This window comes from Bombus affinis, chromosome 14 (assembly GCF_024516045.1).
Source record: "Bombus affinis isolate iyBomAffi1 chromosome 14, iyBomAffi1.2, whole genome shotgun sequence".
NCBI lineage: Eukaryota > Metazoa > Arthropoda > Insecta > Hymenoptera > Apidae > Bombus > Bombus affinis.
In genome coordinates, this window is record NC_066357.1 from 2,635,064 (window position 1) to 2,657,549 (window position 22,486).

The window sequence follows — 22,486 nt, forward strand, 5'->3', positions numbered from 1 at the left end:
GTAAAAAATTCAAGTTCTAGTAGATCGGTAATAAACAGGGAGAACACGAGCTTTCGTCTTTTCTACTCAATTAAAATAACTCGCTTAAAAAGAAAAGCGGCTGCATTGTCTACTACGCCACTTCCCACCGTTTCAACAAATTCACAATGATCCGCTTACATTTTCCACTCTGTGGCTTACGCGGCTGCCCCTAAACACGCCGAAGAACATTTAGCAGAACCTCTTTCCTTTTCAGTGAATCCATAGAAAATCCAGGCCCCTGTGCTATATTTGCGAAATTACGTTGCTTGGAAATATAAATGATAATTCGTCGACAAGGAAAATTATAATATAACAGTAACTTGAACGTAGACGCTTCAAAAAAATGTTAAATTCATTCTAGAGAAATTAACTCTCGGAGTACAAATCATGCAGTACGCTGACTGATTCGGAAAAGAGAAATTGAAATAAGAAATCGCATATGCGGATAACGACTTTCTCGTATTTTTCGCAATCTCAAGAAATTTCCTAAGAGTATGAAGATCGTAATTCGGTTAGAAATGTCTAAAAAAATTCAGAAGGATCGAGGTTGCAGAAAATTTGGAAAAAGATACATTTTATATAATCAATTTTTTGGTTTCTCCATGTAAATTTTTAATTTGCTTGAACATTGAAGAAAGTTTCGTTGGGAAACGGTGATTTCGTAGAAATAGTGATATAGCGGTACCATTTCTGGCAAGAAATAGGAGTAGAATGCAGTGGAAGAAGTATGTGATCCTCGGTAATAGCCAAACGGCTCTCGCAGCTGCCTGAAAAACTTTCGACTCCAAGGTGAGTCTCTCCTTTCTTGTTTTCTCCGTCTCTATATCCTTGTATTTTTCGTACACTCCGTATCCTTTCTCGTCTGTTTCTCTATTGATTTCCATCCTCTATATCCTGTTCTTATTCGCCGGCTTAAAACATCGCTTCTTCGTTCAGACATTCTAAGAAATCCCATTTAAAATACGACGTTGAAGTATTTTGCTGATATCGTTATCAAATACTAAATTCTTGATCAAGTTACAAATTCGTAATTCATAAACTTTTCCGCAATATATTTTACACCCAGCTACTTTATTCCCTATTTTTATATAATCTTTTCTATTCTTTTCTTGCTTATATATGAGACATAATTTTTCTCAACCACGAAGCAACCGCGTCAAACCAAACGCGATCACACAAACTACGACTTTCTTATTCTTCCATCCTCGTTCCCCACTCGCCGAGTTCACGAAACATCTGAAGCACCAAGAGAAGTTACTTTAATGATCAGAATGGCCAACAATATCGACGCAACACCATATCAGCCCCCAATTTCAGCAGGAAATAGCAACAAGTTTTTTTCGCGCGCCATTCCACGCCAGACTCGAGGAACAAACCGAAGTTTCCTGGTGGATCCGTTGTTCTCTCTCGATCTTGCCTGGACACCGGGTCTCTGCCCCTCATCCCTTCTGCTGTCCCATTGTTTCTCTTCCTCCCGAAGGCTTAACGGCTCTTTTATCGTCGGGTCTTTCTTCGGTCGCGCGCGCTACGGGTGCAACCGTTATAAAAGCTGCAGGCTTGCAATGTAAGAAACGCGCGATCTCAGCGCGTTCTCCGAACGGGAACAATGGAAAATGGAGCCATCCAACAATCCACGCGCCACCCCGTCCCTCCGTACTGCGACATTTCCCTTCTCTTGTATTTCTATAGATGGCCCCCGCAGATTCTTCCTTCAGATTATTGTAAACATTCTACGAACGGTTGTCGTCGCTCGCCCGCCATTGTGTCGCCGCGAGACACAACCGGAAAATTGAGAAGCGGGATCACATCGGTGGCGATTTTTTAATGGTGGAATTTCTCGTAATTATTAACTCTGCTCGAATTTTTTTTTTTTTTTTTTTAGCTTTGCAATACCATCAACATTTGGTTTCATATCTGTGATTTTTCCTATTTTATTCCTCTTATTTGACTTCATTGTCGTCGATTACGGCGCCTCGGTGTTATCGGAGGAATAATTTTGCTTTCTTCTTCTAGGGGCGTTCTTAAGGTGAGTTCTCAACATCGTTCGTGGAAGAAAGTGAATGGGCTTGTTAGGATACTTTTACGGTATTGTGTATATTTATAAAATGAAATATTCTAACGATAAGAGATATTAATTTAATACGATAGTTTGAGAAATCGTGATTTAACAGGATATATGCTAAGGAATATTGGCCAAATATTTAACAAATATTAATTCAGTAAAATATTCGAAGAAATATTGCTGCTTTGATTACTAGTTACGACACTTAAATAAAAGATGTCGAGTATCTTAACAATATTCAGAATTCGTTAAAAAGTTCCAGAATTCATTAAATACTACAATTTTCGTTTCTTGCGCGCGTTAATATTAAACTATTTATTAGAAAACATAAATTATGAAGCTGCAAGGAATAGGAGATGAATAAAATAAATAATTCAGAAATGAAGTCTAAAGAGCAAAGGCAAACGCTTTTCCCACAAGCCAAACGAGAAACGAAATTCAGCTTTTTGCCCATCGATTGCCACAGCGAAGGGAAGAAAGCGAAGCGAAGCAAAGGAGAGAGCAAACGAAAAGAAACCGTGGAATCTAACGAAAAGACGGCCACATAAATAAGTCGGTAAGACAGCACGGAGAGACGGGAAACGCTTCCGGATGTAATTCTCCAAATAGGTTCCGGTTTCGGTTCCACTCGACCGAGCGTGACCAGGCACGCGCATCGTCCAGCTCGCGGCCCGACGAATTCACGACATTTTTGCGGTTCACAGAGCCAGAAAATGGTCGCATAGGCCATACTGTTTCCACTTCTTCGTTGCTGGTGTCAGCGAAGAATAATTTCCATTGACAAAACCGCCAGACTCTATTAAAGATCCATGCTAAATTACTTCAGCTTCTTTGTTTCTACTTTTTTCAGTTCATGCCGCGAAGAATCTCTCAGAAATTTCACCAACGCCCGGCATCTTCTCATTTCGCAATTTTCCGTGTCCAGATTGAAGTGGTTTTATGCGTGAATAGATATCGAGAAGATTACGCTAACATAATCCAGCAAAAACCGATGGTGAATTGATCGAAGAAAGCAATCGGTTCCATCTCGTTGCAACTTCAATTTCCCAACGCTCGAAATAGAAGAGGGAGGTAGATATAAAGAAAGAAAAAGAAAGAGAAAGAGAGAGAGAGAGTGATAGGATTCAGAAATGTCATATACGCGACGTTTTAATAGGGAATATCATTCATTGTCTCCGTTACCTTTTCCCCCTTTTCTAAGGAGTTCAAAGAGCTAAAAACCTCTCAAACGCGAAAAAACTCATCGCGGTAATAAGTCGTCGTTGCGTTGAAAGAATAACGTTCATGCAGCGGCAGAGTCTCGCTAGCCTTTGTGAGAAACCTTTCTAAAATGCCCGACGCGAATGAAATTAAAAACCATGTAAAGAGGGAACGTCCCCGTGGACGTAGACGTGTTTAAAAAAGAATCTGCAAAGGAAATCTCCGGTGGCTCTTTTCCGACGATAAAAACATCCACTTGATTCGAAATTGTCTCTTCTTACGAGAATTCTCCAAACGTTGGAAACATTTGCGGAACAGTTCGTGGCTGGTTTCGAGGGAACCGATATGTGGGTCGTTTAAGGAATTACATACGCAACTGCTTCTCTTTAAATTTTCCTTTTCTACAGAGATCCTTTCAGATATCAGCATCATCTCCTCTTACATCCTTGGTTATTTCGGGAAGATTCTCCTCTTTGAACTGAGAAATTTGCATGCATATTTTTCGTGTGATTTTTACTCTGTTTCAAATATCGCGTATCTTTTTGAAGATTTTAGATTTATCGAAGATGAGATTATTTATCAAAGATCGAAGTGAAAGGAAATACGAAAAGGAGAAGAGAAGGGAAGGAAAGCAAAAGAAAGAAGTGGCCTACAACTTTAATTCAGCATTTTAAATGACAAAAAGGAGCGTGAATTCCATTCCGTTCGATGTAAAAACCTCCGATACCTTTTATGATCCAGTAGAATCGATCGAATTCACCTGGAACAATGAAATCGTTCGGAAACGAGGAACGGAAGGACACCTGGCGCAAAAATCGAAAACGCTCGTCCGACTCGCGTTCGCTATAGTCGAATTACCGTCGCATTCCCGTTCCTCTTCGATGAATCAACGAGAGTAAAAAAAAAAAAAAAAAAAGAAACGTTTCTCCCCGATACCGGAAAAAGAGAATTAATATGAAAACCGCAGGGGGTGCCACAAAACGGCCTGACCATGCTCGTTCGCAATAATCGACTCTGGTACGAGCATTGCTCCTCTCAATTCCCGCGAATGAATTCAATCGAATTCGGCCGATTGACGTTCCCCGGTTCGACCGGCTTCTACGAATTTCCGCGCCAGCAATTGTGTCGTGCCAAATTTCGAAATGATGATCGTTTATTTCACCGTGACCCGCGGAATGCGAATCTTCCTCGGGGCTGAAGCTTTTTCTGAATTTTTACAGAGGATCAGAGCGTGTTTCTCTATGCAAATTCGTATTTTCGTAGGCACGCGTAAAGAATTCAATTTTTTGCTCGAAATGTAAAACCCATCGCGGTCATTTCAAGATCGACGAACTCAAAATTCGACGAAGACAACGGTAATCTTATTGGCTTTTTAAAGGAAACCAAAGTTAGCAATGGAGGAAAAGCTGCAACAATTTATCTGCGTTTTTAAATGTCGAATATAGGCATAACGATGAAATAAGTTAATAAACTAATCAACGAACAGGCTGATCGTCCATAATTGGTTTCTAATGATCATAACTCGGTAATTCAGGTTTAATAGCCATGAGTGGTTTATTGCTACTCTGATTCAATTAATTACACCATTAATCGCGTAATAATCGTAGCTAATTTCTTGCTAATTGAGATGTGATTCCGTATTACACCGATACATATCCAACGTGACATCTATCTATTTTTTTTTTCTTTTTCTACGCTGTATATAGAAAAAAAAAAACATGGGATTGAAAACTCTTTGTATCTCTTGTTTTTTTTAAGAAATATCAACCTGTGCCTGACACGATACGTTCCACTACTACTTGCACCGTGGCTTCTCCTTTTTCCTTCTCTTATCGATAAACATTTCTCTTCTTCTGTTGTCGTGCGCATCATATTTTCTTGTTACAATTTCTGATACCTATTTCCCTCAGAACATAGTCAAGATACACCGTCATTCAAAGGAGAAAACTTTCTCTTCGTAAAGCAATCGAGAAATATTTCTTCTTCAAAGAAACTCTCCACGACAAAACAAGTACATACGATGTTGTAAGAATTGAGAGGCGGAAAAGATTCGACGTAGCAAGATCAAAATGAAGTCACACGTAACATACAGTGACTCACGAAAGCGTTAAAACACTTAATATCCTACGAGGTTTATCGATATAATCGATAATTGACTGATCGAATACTCTTGCTATCTCTAGAAAATATTATGTGCGTATTAAATTCCATAGAATTTTCTATCAAATTTTATCGATATAATTATCATAGTCGAATGTTGATGAACTTTCGAAATGCTTCGTACAACGTATATAATATTTCACATACGTAATTCGTAAAAGTGTTCGAATACGTTGCGATTCTGTGTGCGCGATTCCAGCGGAAATATATATGTATATCCCAAGGCAACGATACCACCGTGTAACATATTATCATTTAACGAAAACTAGCATGAACTCTCCGCCGTCGGAAACAACCAGCCATCCTCGATGACACGCAAAATTTCGCTCGCAACACGGTGAGAAATGGAGGCTCGAAATGGAACACGGGGGGTAGTTTCGCTCTCCATGATAACGCTTGTTGTGTAACGAATCAGCTTAGGAAACACGCTGGATAATGAATGAATAATTCGCTTTAATTGAGTTCCGACACTGCTTGAATCATACGCAAACCGGTGACCGTTAATTAATTACGAAACACTCCTCTCTTTAAACAGTCGACCACCTAATGGCCGCGTTCGCAAAATTAGAAAAATTCAAAATACACCGTTCACTATGTTATCTATCTATGTTTAGTGTTTCGTTCAAGAAATATTTGTTCAATTGGTAACGATCGGACCGCTTCGACGAACGAACAACATTTCTTGATCGTTATACTTTTAACTTTGTAATTTATCAACCATTGACATCCGACTCTATCCTTTTTTTACTCTTTTTCTTTAGTTTGTCTTTCTTCTTCGAAAAGAGTACATTTTTAATCCAACCTTGAGAGAAACGAAACACAGTCGACAGAAGCATTTTCCGGTAAAACTTGGAGAAGGTTCCGGTTTAAACAGGTTCCCGTTTCTCTAGCGCGTCGCCCATGAGTCGACGGAACAAATAGAAACGAACGTCGACGTCGTCTTTGCTCAACACTTCTGGTCGAATCGGAATCGTGGAACACCGAAGGCATCCGCAAAACGCGTGACGGTAAACAAGCGAGCAGATTGCGGAGAGAATCGCGTCGATCCTTAATTCGGAGCGACATATTGAAACATGGAGAAGAGGATAAGATGGGTTTTACATTAAAGTCGAATCGTACACTGGCTCGATTTAATAGAAGGGAAAAAAGAGGCAACTCGCTTCGCTTCGTTATGTTGATAATTAGCGAGGGACTTGCTAGAACTTTAATTGGACTCGTTCCCAGTTCTGTTTTTCCTACGATTGCCCAAAGAGATGAACTTACCGTAGTTAGTACTTGGAACAGATCTGTGGATACCGTGGAAGAGTTGCGATAGTACGGATAAAGAAGGAATAAAGAAAAATTAATATATTTGATATGGGTAATTGCGTATGAAATTAATCGGATTAAACTGTATGCAATTATTCGTAGAAATTCAAAAGTAATTATAGAAAGAACGAATAGAAAGAACGAGGCAGATTGTCGTAGGAAATTTATGTTTTCTAGAGATATACAGTCTCTGTAGTATAAATATCTGTAAGAAGGAATACGGTATGGAAGTCTCATTAGCGTAATGAGCACTACCTTTGCTCGCTAGAAAATTAGCTGGCATCTGAATTATGGTGTTTCGAATTTCTAAATTGTTTCTTATTTATGTAGCCTGTCCCCGTTTTCGCTCTTGGGACGTGTCAAGCGAGTAACGAAAACGTTATCATCACTTTTATCGATTAATCTTCTGCGTGGAAAAAATTCGAATTTCCGCTTTCAAAAATGAAAAAGCATCATTCATCGATCAATCCTCTCCGCGGAAAATTCGAATTTCACCCTTCAGAAAGTACAAACACATCGTTCATTGATTACCACTTGCCACAAAAAAGTTCAAATTTCCTTCTACAGCAGCTAGAAAATTCCCTGTCGATGAAATCTCTTTTCCAGAAAATTTGAATTGGCACCTTCTGAAATTGGAAAACGCTATTCGTGTCGGTCAACCCTCTCCGTGAAAAAATTCGAATTCCCGTTCTCCAAAATTGAAAACTCCTCTTATAAAATAAGGAAAAGGAACACCCTTGCTCCCATTTCTCTTATAAAATCTTCTCAGTTGCACGAATGCGGTAGATCGACGATAATGCACTCTCTAATAAGCTTTAAGCCGCGATAGAAAATCTACACACCTGATTCACCCCCTCCAAAGTATTTAACACCCTATATACGAAGGGGTTGTAAGCTTGTCTACAAATTTATTCGCGTCTCTTCGCCTCCTGTTATCGGCCTAGCGGCCAGATCGGATTGCGTGCTTCTGCACGTACTACGCGACCGAATGGCGACAAATCAAGATCAGACGTGGAAAGAGGGTTGCTCGTGGTACTTGGAAACCAGTCATCCTACGAAATCGAACGTCGAGCAAGCGATCGGTATATAACAAACAAAACGCAGGAAGGACGAGACTCGAGCGCACGGAAGCTTCTTAGGCGTCGCAAGCCATCATCGTGAACGAGTGCAGCGATTTACCATTTTTAAAATATACGCCGCTGGAGGGTAGTTTTAGAAACGTGTATGCGAAACCAGGGAACGTTACAGGAATTCATACAGGCCATGATAGATGGACTCGACTGGCATAGGAAACGCAAAGCTTCCTCGCGTCGAGTTTTTGCAAATTCCGCGGAATTCTCGCTCTTGGAGAGGAGTGGGCAAGCTGTTTACTCTCTCGAGGGTTGTTCTACCGTGGAACGTTTAAAAAATTGTCACGTAGACCTATTCTCTCTTTTTCTATTTTCCTTTCTTTGTCTTGTAGAAATGTTCGCTTTGATTTCCATCGAATTGTTTGCGAACGACGTTTCCGAAAAATCGTCACGTACGTCTGTCTCTCGTCTTCTACGTACTCCGTTAGAATGAATTTTCGCGAAACGATCGTATCGCGAACAGAGTGGAACGAAATAGAGGGAAAATTGGTTTGTGCTATTCGTGACTTCCGATACGCAACGTTGCGTTTTATAGCGACCTTTAAGCCGTTAAAATTTGAATTCCATCGATAAATTTACGAGCCGTTAAAAATTTTAGTGAGATCCATCGAATTGTTCTTTCGTTCCGAAAGAAACCCTTGCGGTATTTCGATAAAACATTCGAGAGAAATTAACTTTCTTGATCTAAAGGCAATATTTTTTCCATAATCAAAGGACAATCCGCATAGTTGTGATTTTTTCGTTTCGTCCTGGTAAGAAATCATTCAAAGAGGACAGAACGAAACGTGCTTGTTGGTAGAAGATAGGTAGAGGGATGTTTACGAATCGATCGGTGATAGGAAGGAGAATCGGTTCCTTTTCGACGCACGCGACTGGCATTCGTTTCTTAAAACGAGCTGTGATATACACGTGTCTATCGATAAGCAACCTAGTTCGTTCGCACGACTATACCAGGAAAAGAACCTCTGATACCAGAACTTTGTTGAAAATCGTGACACCCCGGACACCTCGTTTGCTCAGTTCGAGTAAACTAGCTCTCTTTTCAGTTGACGAAGCTTCGGCAAATTGTTCCACTTAGAAGAAGCAAGAGAATTTTACCGAAATTCTTCCATCGATTCTTTTCTTCTGAAATAAAATCTTTGCTTGTATACCTTGTGTCGAGTTATTACCAAGCAGTGGAATAATTCATAGATACAACATACTGGGAAATTCGCGTTAAATGAGGAAAAAAGAAACGTGCCCTTTTATTGTAAGACAACAAAAAGATACAATTAAAACGTAACCTAATTGCGACACGAGTTCCATTAATAGATAACAGTTCCCAACAATATCGAATTCTTTAATAAAATGTCTGTCATAGACAAGGAAACGTTCTCCTGTAAATTAAATTTTCCCTCAACGATCCTAAAATTTCAAAGCAAATCAGAAGAAGCGAAATGGGGTGGCAATTCCTTCACTCCGATCGGTATAAAATCGTACACGACTGGTGTAACAAACTAATTGACTTCTTCGTTAGTCTCCAGTTTGCCTTCTTCCTCTTCTGCTCGCGGCCACGACTCTACTAGCCGAGGTGAACAATTTGCGAGCGATGAATAAAGAAACGAGTAAAATCCGCGATCGTTTCTCCCTCTATTACAATGAAAATCTCGTCCTTGCCCTGAGGAGGGCTCGTAACGAGCTCCGATTCCGGACTAGTAACGCAGTAAAGGAAACACCCCGGTACCATCGTCGACGATACTACCCCTTCTCTTCCACCTTTCGTCGTACAATACCTCGATCGGGTCTCGTTATCGGCCTATTTCTCGTTCGTTACCTTCCGTTGGTTTGTATGCGGCTTGCGATGGTCCCTCCACCTAATTCTCGTATTTTATATCCGTTTTGTTTCACCTTTTCACAATTTCGAATTAGTTTTCGACGATTTTACAGTGCTACTACTTCTGTACTGCTAAACTTCTTTACCTCGAAATTACTTTACTAATTGATGTAATTTTGTATGAAGTTCCTTTCGAGAATATACTATATCTTCTGGTATTTATAAAAAATCAAAAATTTGACTCTTTGATCTTTTGTCCCTTGCATGTCACCGTGCTTCGATTAAAATGAGCGCGAAGTGGCTACAGAGATGGATAGAAAAACGGTAGATCGTTGGCGTTGATTAAGTTAATTTCTAGAAATGTTTGATTGCTTCAAGTTAACATTTATCGACGCTTTACTATTACTAACATTATTTATTGCTCTTCGAGCGGTGCGTGGAAGCGACTGTGAAGTAAACAGCAAGTAGAATAAAGCGATTGCTGATCAGATAATAATCCCATACACGATCTCGTAAAAGTTATCGTAGAATAACCACTAAGTAGTATAGGGCAATCAATGTTCGGACAGTAATTCAACATGAAAGCTACATAGAAGTAACTGTGGAGTAACCAGCAAGTAGTTGCAGAGTATCACAGAACAGACACTAACTCTGGGTTCTGTATAAAATCTACGATCAACGTAAAATAACAAGCAAGTAGTACAGGACTATGGTATGAACGATCAAGTAGAACAAGACGACAACTGGTCAGACAACACGGCTGTACACATACTCTGGAAATTGTTGTAGAGAAACAAGCTAGTAAAATAGGATGATCTCTGGTCAGACTACTGCTATAAACGAACCGAAGGACATGGTATATCATTAAGCGTGTAGATGAAGATGAAAATGGAATTGTTGGAAGATCGTTGAGATTAGATCAGACGTCGGGATATCGGACAGAGAATAATCCTAAATTCCCAGGAGAGCAATGCTAGGGAAAGAAGGACACTGGCAGGGTACGATGGTATTATGTTTGCATACTGCATCGGAAAGGCGCATTCTCCTTGGATGCAGCTTGCACCCGTCTTGAATATTCATGCGAGTCTCGTAACCGATGGAAATGTCAATGCGCGAGACAAGCTTCGTACGAGGAATGTCAGGGAAAGAAAAATAGAAGAACACAACAGAAACGATGTAATTGCGTTTTATATATTTATTTATCTTTTTCTCTCAAAATTTATTATTCAAAAGAGAAGTATTCTACGGTCGATTCTACAGAATCGCGTAAAAATCACGGTAATAGGCGACGAAATCTAGACGAATTAGCGGGTCTCGCTTCAAGAATCTTTGGCCATTTCGTTTTGTCGATGCGGTTAGTAATTATCAGAGAGGCTTCTAATTTGTACAGTTTTTACCCTTAATCAGCGTCCGGGTTGTACAGAGGCTCGTTAATTAACGAAACCCGGTCGCAAGGTTCGGCTTGAACGTGAGCCTCGACCTGGAAACATCATATCTCTAGGCAAACCAAGGGGTAGGTGATTAATCAACGCGTCGCTGACTTAATATAGTCATCCGCGGACTATCCTTCGAACGTTCTACCACGGGGAAACGAAGGAACGGGGTAGAATATGCAAATCTGGTGCTCGATGAATCATCGAGCGACCGAGTAGTCTGAGCGATAAAACTTGAGCCTCGAAAGGAGCTCGTCTTTCGTTCGTACAGACCGATAAGGGTGAGAGGGTTGAAAGGGGGATGGGAACGAAGGAATTCCGGACACGTACAACGGGTACGGAGCACGAAGGGTTTACAAAACGGTCGGAAGATGAAAGAATCGCTAAAAGGAGACATCGTTCGACCCGTTGAAAACGAAATAAAACCAGCTCCGAGTCGGTTTTCTCTGCCCACTCTTACGTTCTTCTCTCGTTCTTCTTCATCCGTGTTTCCCGTGAAACCAGCAAGCAGGATCGAATGTCCGAGGCCAGCGTGCCTCTGGGAATCCTTGCTCGTTTCCTAGTGCGTCGAACGAGACCGACGTAGAAAGACTTCTTCCGAGGGAGAACAGAGCAAAAGCAGATAGATGACGAACCAACCGTTGAAACACGAGAGAGTGGAACAATCGGAAAAAGGGGGTGAAAGTCGATGAGGTCTTCGAACTGTGCGAATACCGACCTACCACTTTCCACCCCTCGTTCTTCGTTTCTGCATCCTTCGTGCTCCGATTTCAAAGCAAAGGAGCGACGAAGACGAAAAAGAAAGAAGAGAGGCGCAGATAGAAAGAAGACAGATAAAGGAAGAGAAATCAAAAAGGAAACAATGTATCGTCGACGAAGGCGCATCCTGAATACCCTATGGCTCCCAGCAAATCTTTCGCCTGGTCTACTTTCGCGTTCGTGACCGCGCCATCGTTTGATCCTAGACGACTCGAAAAGACGGTAGAATAGACCTTCCGCTTGTGGACACTCGAGTCTCTGAATCAAGTACACGAACCTAGCAATCAATGCATCTCGCTTGCCGGATGATTATTACTAGGCCACGTCCGCTAACAGATTTTCTCCTTCTCCTTGCCAGATTTCCGATATCGTCGAGCTGGTCATTAACCCCAGTGCTCCAGTTCCGCGGTTTCCGCTAGAGAAACCGCACTGCCTACCGAGTTCTGACCTTTGTTAGGAGAAGTACAACCCTTCCTGTGTAGGCTATGCCGGAATCTTAGAAGCTCTGTTTGCGGTATGGAGAAGGATAGATGCGAAATGGGGATCCCGAATCACAAGGTATTAAAATCTTGATGTTTTCGAATTAAGTTGAGGTTTTAAGCATTTCGTATCACTTTTATAGCGTGAATTTGTGACGATATAATTGGCACTATTAATCTTCATTTATAGTATGTATGATTTTGGTATTATCCGGCGTTTAATCTTCAATTTTATTTTCAATCGTTCCATACAATTTTCATTATCTGCCACGAAGAAACGTTTCCACAGAATTTTTCGCTACTAAAACAATTCGAGCCTTAATTTTGTCGTAGGAAAAAATAAAATTTTCCTCTCCAAATTTTCTTCCCCGTTAACGTCCCCGCATCGCCATCAATCTCCGATATATTAGCTCGATTTCTACTTACCATAATCTATTTTCAATTAATAATCTATGACTAGAGATCGACGATTTATAAGCACCGGGATTGTTGAAAGTTCACGCGCTAAGACGATTAATTCGTTGTCGGCGTTTCGACCGCAGAGCTCTCGTCGCGCGGCTCGTTAAACGATGTAACCGACGAGCGGATAATTCGATCAAGTAATTCAGAATAATTGGCTGAGCAGAGGCGCGAACCAACTTTGGCCTGTTCGCGACAAATGCAGTAATAAGAAAGCTTGGACCCGGGGCCAACGGCCGGATGCAATTAGCAGCTTCGAATTGACGTCGTTAGATTAAGAAATTTCGTTTACTGTCGTCTCTGCAGACGCTTGTCGAAATGGAGAACAATGAAGAACAATTCGACAGCAGACGTTTCCGACAAAATCGAATGAATTGTTCCATGATCCTTTGTTCACTGTGTTGAATTCTCACAGATTTATGGAGGGAATTTTTATTAAGGATATAAATTCAAATTTATTTTGTAGAATTTTATTATTTCATAATACTAATTGATTGGACGAATAGGGATTTAGAATGAATTGGAATGAAAAATATTTCACTTTTGAAATATACCGTATATAGATAGATTAGAAAAATCTGCTCTCTTTATGAGCAGTACATAGCCATTTGTATTTCTATGTTCGGAAATAAATGAATATCATTTCTGGCCAAACAGCGAACACCGAATGGCAAAGTTAATGGTCGTGGGTACGCTATTTATGGCTTTGCATTTGCAACGCGTCCACGTCGTTTATTGCGTTTTTACGGGTAACGCAAACATCGTCTGTAAAATGTCCCGTAGATCTTTTACTTAACGGTTCCACGTCATCCCGTCAATTGCTACCAAGAAATCCTATTTAACTATATGTAGTGTCAGAAATCTCAAATCAGTCACGCTCGATACGAAAGAAATTTCAAAAAATTTCGCATCAAAATCCAATCAATTTCACCGATATAATTCAGCGTGACTTTTATAAAAAGAAAAGAAGAAGAAAAGAGAGGTATGAGAATCCATCAAAACGAGTGCCTATGAAAGAATGTTTTTATTTTATAACCAGAAAACCGTGACCCGTTCGAAGCAATCCTTTCGAAGGATCCACGAAGAGGTTGCACAATCGGCGAATTAGATTCTCCGTTCCACACGGCTCGAGACGGTTCGTTTTCGAGCGTGACGGCGAAGGAGAAAACGGGGAAATTGAATTAGAACAGCGGGGATCTCGGGCGAGACGCGCGCCTCGCGCAGCCACGTTGAATTAAGAATTTACTCGGGAAGTTTCCTCTTAAACAACCGGGCCAGCCTTCCGTTCGCGCTGAGGAACGTTGGATCGCTTCTCCCCGAAAACGAAATAAGAGTATCGCGTGCACAGCTCTGTTTCTACGTTCTACGTTCATCTTCCATTCTTTCTTTTGTTCGCAAGAACGACAACAAGAAATTGGAAAAACCACGAGGAGGAAACGAGAGAGTTGTAAATAAAAGAAGAGACAATGGGGACAACGCGAAACCGCAATTACCAGATTAAAGTCAAAGTGCTCTATCTAAAGTCTATGCTTTCCTTCGGAGTGAACGTCGAACGAATCGGAGCATCGACGGTGTATGCATAGATAAGGCAGAGAAAAGAGCAATTTCTTCATTGAGAGAAGTTCGAGGAAGGCATAAAACACGTCGTTGTTGTGTGTTTCCGTGTTGGAACAGGGGAGCGTGGATTTATTCAATCTCGTCACCTTTCACATTCTAACAACCTGACCTGGGTTAAGGAAGTGACAGAATAAAGACAAAGACTGACACGATTAGCAGATTAAAATTAACGAAGTGATATACATGTATTATCTATATTATAAAATAATCTGTTATATATATTATGATAATCCGGAAGTTAGCGTTGATCAAATAAATTCACAACCACGAAAGCTTTCAAACACGATGCCAAAGATATTTAATTATCTTTATAAAGTCATTTGCATAAAATTGAAATTGCAAAAATAAAACGACACGAGAAGAACAATGTGGAGAATCTCTAGAAGCTACAAAAAGATATGGTTCATATTGTTCCATATCGATCTCATAAAATCGAACTTTAAACATACAGTAAACGATTTTCGATCCTGGTCGTCATCCTTGAAAGAAGCGTCGAGTCATCCATTCTCCATAAAAATGACACGGAGAGAAATCGCGGTTCGGTCGCGAGAAATATTATTTACATTCCATCGAGTAAGCAAGCGACAGGACTGAATTTCAATATCGAACTTTCGCGAGACGAGTGTTTGGAAACTCGTCTACATGTAGAAAGAGTCTCGAGAATCGGCGTGTGTGTACATTCCGGCGCGTGTTCGTCGCGATTTGTCTAGGTACGTATCCAGTCTCGTTCTCGAGACTCGAATCAGTCGACTGGAAAAGCCATGGATCGAATAGGAACTGGTTCAGAAAATTCTGCAAACCAACTGCTGGCTAGTGAATACCGTTAAAACCAGAGAAATCCGATAAAAATGTACAAAAAATTCGGTCAACATTCGAGATGCCCAAAGATAGGGTGTATTAAAAGCGAATTGGAGGAAATATTCGAGGGATTTTTCCAGATTGCAAAGGGACAATAAAAGAGATTGGACTATAAATGTCTGTTGAATAGAATATGTTCCTCGAAGGGCAAAATTGCTATGTTAAGAAAAGCTAAAGAATTAGATTAAAAGGCGAAGAATAAAAACAAAAGTTAATCGAAGAATTTTAAATACCACCGGTTAGATAATGTTACCATTATTGGCATTAATTGTTCCAAGGAGCATAAACTCGAAATCCTAGTAAAGTCTTGGAAGAGCGGACAAAAGTCACGGTAACGATGCAATTGCTGGCAGGCTGTTGAACCACGTTAAACTACCCCCATTTTCGGGAAGGATCGCGAGTAATCCTTGCTCTTTGCTGCATCAGCAGATTCTGCTTGTGGAACGATGGGGTTGAACCAAATCTGCAAACGCAACTTCGAGAATCGGCGTTGCTTCTTCCAGACGAGGATCAACTTCGAACCAAGGGTTATTTACCCCTTCTGGTCGTGCATAGTTTTTAACTTTTCTCTTTCAACTTGCTCAAATTGAACTTTCCTTACGGGGACCATCGAGAATCGTTGTCAAATCCATTGCATGTAAATTTCGTTTAGAATTCGTCACTGACTGGTCTCGTTAAAATCTCGTCGATGCTCGAATGATTTCCCCCCCAAGAAACTTACCCCCCACTATCAGCAGCAGCTGGAACAGGGCACGTCGCACTTTCCCGCACTTTCGTCGAACGTCTTTATCCATTCTGGGGATCCTGGTAGCGCTCGTAGATCCTCGAACGACGATCATCGGCAATGTGGATGTTCTCCGCGACTTCCGTTCTCCGTTATTGCAACGTGGCGAACAGTGTCAAGGGACGCGTGCCGCGCGGGCAAATGTCATCGGGCCCACTCGACTCTGACTCCGTGGTTTCTGTTTCCGCAAACAGTTGGCTACGTTACTGTCAGAAATCTGAAGAAATCCGTGCACAAAAATACACCGCGACACTGAGGGGCGCGCGCGCGCTCGGACGTTCTCGCCACTCACACGCCACGCGGACGCGACAGTTCCTGACTTGCAACTGACGAGGGATGCTGCACGAAGAGTTTGCGCCAGCCTCGCGCCCGCGCACAGAATCCTTACTCCCCTGCGCTCCTGGCACCCTAGGTCACTTAGTCACCCTTCCTCGCTGCCTCTTCTCGCTTCCACTATTCCAGCAACGAAGATTGAAAAGAGAAGGAAGATAGTTTCTCTTTTCGGTTTCTTCCTTCTTCTTCTATCTTTGCGCCATCGTTCACCCCGCTGTACGCTATCCGCCTCTTCGTCGCCCTCGATATCAACACGCTCTCACCCTCCGCACGCTCTCTGTGGCCACCCCTCTTTCTGCGCTCTTCCACAGTTGTTTCTTTCTACCATTGAATTTTCGACGATTCTATCTCGTTTTACCTGTGTTTCGTTACCGTGGACCTGTAGGAGAGAGGGCAGTTCGTCTCTTTTCAGTTCGTTTTCACCCCTTCTTTTTCGCCGCTTCTTAGTTAGTCCTACCTTTCTGTCTTCGTCCCCTTCAGGCTGGCGCGCATCCTTTCGCTGGCTGTATCTCAAACACTAAAGAGATTCTTAGGAAATTGAATTGAATCCCAACCCCCGAGCTACCCTCCTCCGCTTGTTATTTCTCTTCTTGTCCTACCGCTTCCAGACGCTTGTCCCTCTCGTTGTTCGGGCTCTGTCTGTCGGTTGTTTCAACCCTTCCCCCCTCCACGTTTATTCGTTCTCCTCTTCGACGATCCGTCTTCGTCTCCTTTACTCGTTCGTCACGTGACTCAAACTCTCTCGTCTTTGGATATCTTTTCTCTTTAACCGACCATCGTCACCTTCGCGCCATGGCTTCCACGGCGACTGATTGTCTCGCCGTTAAGCGGCAATTTATATGTTAACAGGGCCGATTCGGTCGAGAGTCATGCATACGTTTAAGAAAAGGGGTTGGCAATATAGAGGATGGGGAGGAAGGTCGCGTGACGACGTTCCAGGCACGACGATTCGCTCGTTAGTCGAGCCGACGATCGGCCCGTTCCACTGATAGCGATCTACCCCCATGCTTCCTCGCACCCCTAAAGGTTATCGGCTACATGGAAATTCGAGCGAACTCCAAGGAGTACAAATAGTTCGACGAAAGGGGCTGAAGGGATTCGAGCGAGGTCTGAGATTTTACGATGGATTTCTTAAATCAAGGACAGACCCCTAGTGTTTTACTGTTCTAATGTTCGAAGATATCGAGAATTATTTATTGCGGACAATAAGAGAATTTTAATCTCTTGATCATGGTGCTAAGTGTTTAATCGATGCTGATCTATTAAGAACAATTTATATAGAATGTTTCTTTCTGTTCATTTATTTTATTGAATTCTCTATTTTTGTTCTTCTTTTGTTATATATATTGAATTTGTAAATTTTAAGAGGTTGTTAAATATTCTTTTTCATCACATCAATCCTACAACGTAATAAACGTTTCAAGAAATTTTTATGCACAACTTTTATAGGAGTTTCATGTATACAGGCATTTCACTTCATTTTCGGATGGGACGCTTCATTCTTTGAAACGAATTTTACGGTTTCGTAGGAGTAAAAGTGTTTCTCATTTAGCTCTTGACTTTATCTTCGTAAAATAAGACGTTCGTCGGTCGCGACGATCTCAGGCTAAGCATATTACTCGAGGGAAATAAAACTACGATGTGAAGTCGCGAAACGTGACCGTGAATTTCATTCGTGTCAAACGTCATCAATGTAGAAGATTGTGCCACGCACACGAGTACAGGAAGTTAAATTACAGGTGCACAGGGCGTGTTAACCGTGTAGTCAGGATGACGGGACACGTTCGTGGATCAAAGCTGAATCGACGCGTGCAGGCCAAATAGACGAGACATTAGCGCGTCTTCACTGTTGAAATCGCACCTTGACACGCGTCCTTCCATTCACGGCGTTCTGGATTACAACCTGCGACCTACGATCTTATTGAAGACCTCTCAAGAAAGTTTCACGGCTGACATCTGTATCTTGCAATGTATTTTTCTGGGACAATTTTATAGAAGGTAGATTTTTGCATTCTGAAATTTCGACAAATTATTATACGTTTCTCAACGCTATAACATTTCCGAAACTTTTTCCCATCATTTCCCTGTCTGGCCCTTAAATCAAAAGTTAAACTCAAGCTGTGAGCAATCTTTCTTGATACTTTCCAAGAAATCGATCTCAACCATGTGATTACCGTTCGCATAACGAGACTTTGATCGTCAGCGAAAAAACGCGACACAGAGGATGGTTTTTGATCCAAGTGAGCGGGTGGTGGGCGAATAAAAACCGTGAATCCGAGCGGAAGTAGAGGCACACGAATTGGCCCGACGTCAACCGCGAAGCAGGTATTTTCACTTGAAAAGCGGGCGGGTCGAGTGAAAATAACGACTGCGAACAGAATCGTAAAAAGTTGGGGGAGATTAGCCCGTCGTGGAATTAATACTCAAAGCTCGATTCGAGCGGCATTCACCGATTATAAGCGTAATTCAACCGAACGTTGCACCTGCTCTCTTGCTCTTTCACTCTCCTTCCCTTTCTCTTTCTGCTCCACTGGTTCTCGATTCTAGATACTTCAGCAAACAACCTGCTATCGAACTAATTAACTTGTCGTTGATGTATAAAGAGAAATTTTGGAAACATTTCTTTTTCACCAGAAAGTTGGAAGAAGAATTGTCGAAGAATATGGAATATTATCATTAGGTAAATAAAGGACTCGACATGGCATCAAACTTGGAAATGTGACTTGTTTCCTCTCAAAGATATACTTTCTAATCTTCGTGTTCTTTTTTTATTTTTATTGAGATATGTATAATTTTGCGTGCTAGACTGAATTGGCCGCGTAGTAGTGAATATGAGTATGTAGGAGTATGTGTGTGCGCGGCGTCTCGAAAAACAGACGAACGTAACTGTTCTTTTGGCAGTGTGGTATGGAAGATGGTGCAACAAAGAAAGTGCCGAGACGCGTGCAAATGTATATCGACGAAGATCTTAGAAATCGTTTATTAAACAAATCTAAAACTACTTTAATATGAATTCTAAGTGTAACCTTAGTTTTCCTCTACTTTTATTTCGGCAACTAAGATCCACAATTTTCAACATTTCTTTTTGTTTTCAAAATGACACGAGATAACAGGTCACACTGAATTCTGCATCCTGAAATCGTCGTTTCTAATCCGATTTATCATCGCAAATTCGAGATTACGAATCGTTGGACGACCAAAAATTGGGGAGAATGTAACACAACATGGCGGGTGATTCGCAGAAGGATTACCACAACCGCGAGGAGCATTAGCGTCGCGTATAGAATGGAGGACGGGCTACGGTGGAAAGGGTTCGGTTGAAACGCAATTTAATGCAATTTCTCGTTTAGTCGGAACTTTTAAAGTTGTTAGCGGCAGGTTGAGTGGCCCTTTCTCGTTTCCGCGATGCACGCATACGCGTTGCTAGTCTCTGCACCCTCCCAAACCTCTCGTGAAGTGTTCTATTGTTCTCAACAGAGTTCGAGGTTAAACTTTTGAGGTTTAGTTGAGAACAGCGTGATTTTCTTTGCTTTATTGCATTCGGTATTTTTGCTAATATAACAAATTCTTCCACAAAAATTTTGTTTTAATCATTTTACCATGATAAAGCACTTGATATTTGTATTTAATAATATGTAATCTTGTTCGAAAAATCTATTATCTTTTTAATTGGTTTGATAATATTCTCGAAACAATTACGTTTTACTTTATTCAATGTACAACGTTCAGAAACATATGCAAGCTTACCTAGATTATTTCGGACTAGCTAAAACTCAAAACTAGAATCGGCAAACTTATACGGTTATATAAAAGAAAGTTCAGATTGGAATAACTTTCGCTCTTTGATTAAAAATTTTCATTTTAAAGCAGGTTGTATAATAGCCTCTCATCAAGTATATTTCATAATATCTGAGTTTATATCGTTCGGCAGAAAAGCTGAAATAATGTCTAAATTCTTGTCAAGCTTCGCTGTCTTTGCAACGATCTTTGTGTTTTTGCGCCAAGTCGAAGATGTCTTAGAAGCTCTTTAAAATTGGATCGAGGTTCCGTAATAGCGTGCAAAAGCTTGAAATTCTTTCGTCGGAAACCGCGTTTGGGGCGGGCACAGGAAACTTCTGGCGATAGCGTGCTTTCCCGTCGACTAAATGAGACTAAACCGTCATTCGAAAAAAAAAAAGAAGAGAAGAATAATTCACTTTGCCGCAGTCGAGAGGTTAAGAGCGGCGAGTTTAGATTCATTATGAAGTTTCACGACTTAAATGAGACAGTCGCCGCGAAGAAAGCAGCAGGGCTTGGCTTAAAGAAGTTAATTCCGGGTTCGTTGTCAACTTTTTCGTCGTTGCTACCGAACGAATGAACGTAATTCATGGAATTCTTATGTTGGAATCCCGTCTAACGTTGATAGCAGTTATTAATTTCGATCGAAGTAAATATTATGAATGAAAGAATGTTAATAACGAAATGCGCTCTCTATCGTTGTTTTCTATACTTTTCTAAAACGAAGGATGATGTGCGAAAATCTTGTAAAATCCAGGACAACGATATTTTTCAGGGATAGGAAAATATTGTATTGTGATGGCAAAAGTGTGTCGATCCCAACGACGTAGTATATGGATTAATAAACTGACTCTGGTAGAAAGCAGAAGCATATTTGTTTCAATCGTAGGTAACAGATGTTTTATATGTTACCGCGTAATGTGAATGCGTGTAATGCACACGATATTATACTAGAAGGTAATGGAATTGCAGAAACTGAAATTGTTGACATAGAAAAGCCAAAAATTGAACAGATATGACTCATGTCCTCATTTCAACTCGCTACGAACCCCTCGCTGTATATCAGCACGCGATTTATATTCGAAGATTTAACTACAGGCCTCGTAAATAAAAAGCGTAGATAAATTTTACCATACAAATTATTCAGAATCTCAAGTGACGCCGAGTGTGATACTTTCTCTTAATAAAAGAACTTTCGCGTAACGTAGCCAGTAACAAACGAAGTTACTCAAAGCACAGATTCATCCTCCAGCAACCGCAGCAAAAACCAAGAAAGGGACCATCGAACCGATTCGCTGGTTTAGCATCGTACAAGGACAAAAGCGAAACAGCCTTCAAAGTACGATTTCGGTGATCGTTCAAACACCAGCGTGGCTTTGTCGTGAACCGATCCGAAAGGCAGCAGCGAGATTCCCAGTAACTTTGACATTCGAACGAAAGGCGTGACGGCGTTGGTGGTCGCGGGTAAATTGAAACAACGCCGTTATTCGTAATCCAACGTGGAAAAGCGCCGCGGAACGTCGATCTCGTGGGAGATGTTACTCTTTGAGTGCGGTTTCCCTCATCCCTATCTACTCTTTGTCCCGCTTTCTTTTTCTTTCGTTTGTTTCGCTCTCCCGCGTTTTTCACGCCCGCTAAAATTAATTTCGAATAATTCAATGATCCCTTTGGAGGTTGGCTGATTTCACAGATACACGCGACATCTTTCTATAAATATTTTTTTCACAAGAATATACAATTATTCAAAGTTTACTAATGGAAAGTAGTTGTTAGTTGCTCTCACGTGGCAGATAACGTGATGTAAGGCTGCGAATTAAAAAAGAGATTTTCTGTCATTACTTATACGATCATCTGAAGTAGCGATTCCGTTTAGCGATTTAAAAAAATGTTTCGTCCTCAAACTGTCGATTAATTTTTATCCGTGAAAAATTTCCCAGTTTCCCCACTCGCCTGTTTATATAATGGTGTTATTCGTTTACAATTTCAGTTTGTATGTTTACGCTCGAGTTTCTTTCTATCCTTGTTTGTTTGCATTTTTCGGTTTGACACTCTTCATTTGGCTGTTTACATATTCGTTGATGTTTATTCGCGATACTTTATTCGCCGCTTGTCGAACCAGCATCGAATAATTTTAGTAATCCGTGAAGCCTTCGTAGTTTACCACGCCATTGGCAGAGTTTAGATTGTACGTATAGAAAGTTTTTTTTTTGAAAAAAAAGTGAAAAAATGAAACTGATACATCGCAATTTTCCTGATTTTTATATCGAGTCTATTATCGAAAATCGCTTCACGA

The 22,486-nt window shown here is 41.0% G+C and overlaps 2 protein-coding genes across 10 annotated transcripts in view; one reads left to right on the top strand and one right to left on the bottom strand.

Annotated features, from left to right (window-relative positions):
- The window catches only part of LOC126924243 (uncharacterized), a 133,318-nt gene extending 116,974 nt beyond the window's left edge, over positions 1 to 16,344 (bottom strand). Inside the window, exon 1 of the mRNA XM_050738515.1 lies at positions 16,021 to 16,344. Coding sequence (XP_050594472.1) covers positions 16,021 to 16,138 — 118 coding nt within the window. The 5' untranslated portion in view covers positions 16,139 to 16,344. The remainder of the gene's footprint in view (positions 1 to 16,020) is intronic.
- Positions 1 to 22,486, top strand: part of LOC126924248 (peripherin-2-like) — a 350,059-nt gene that overhangs the window by 238,082 nt on the left and 89,491 nt on the right. For 2 of the 9 annotated variants that reach the window (XM_050738531.1, XM_050738529.1), the window contains one exon: positions 12,245 to 12,444. The exons of the other annotated variants lie outside the window; for them this stretch is intronic. The gene's annotated coding sequence lies outside the window, so the exon portion shown is untranslated. The remainder of the gene's footprint in view (positions 1 to 12,244; positions 12,445 to 22,486) is intronic. 9 annotated transcript variants of the gene reach the window in all.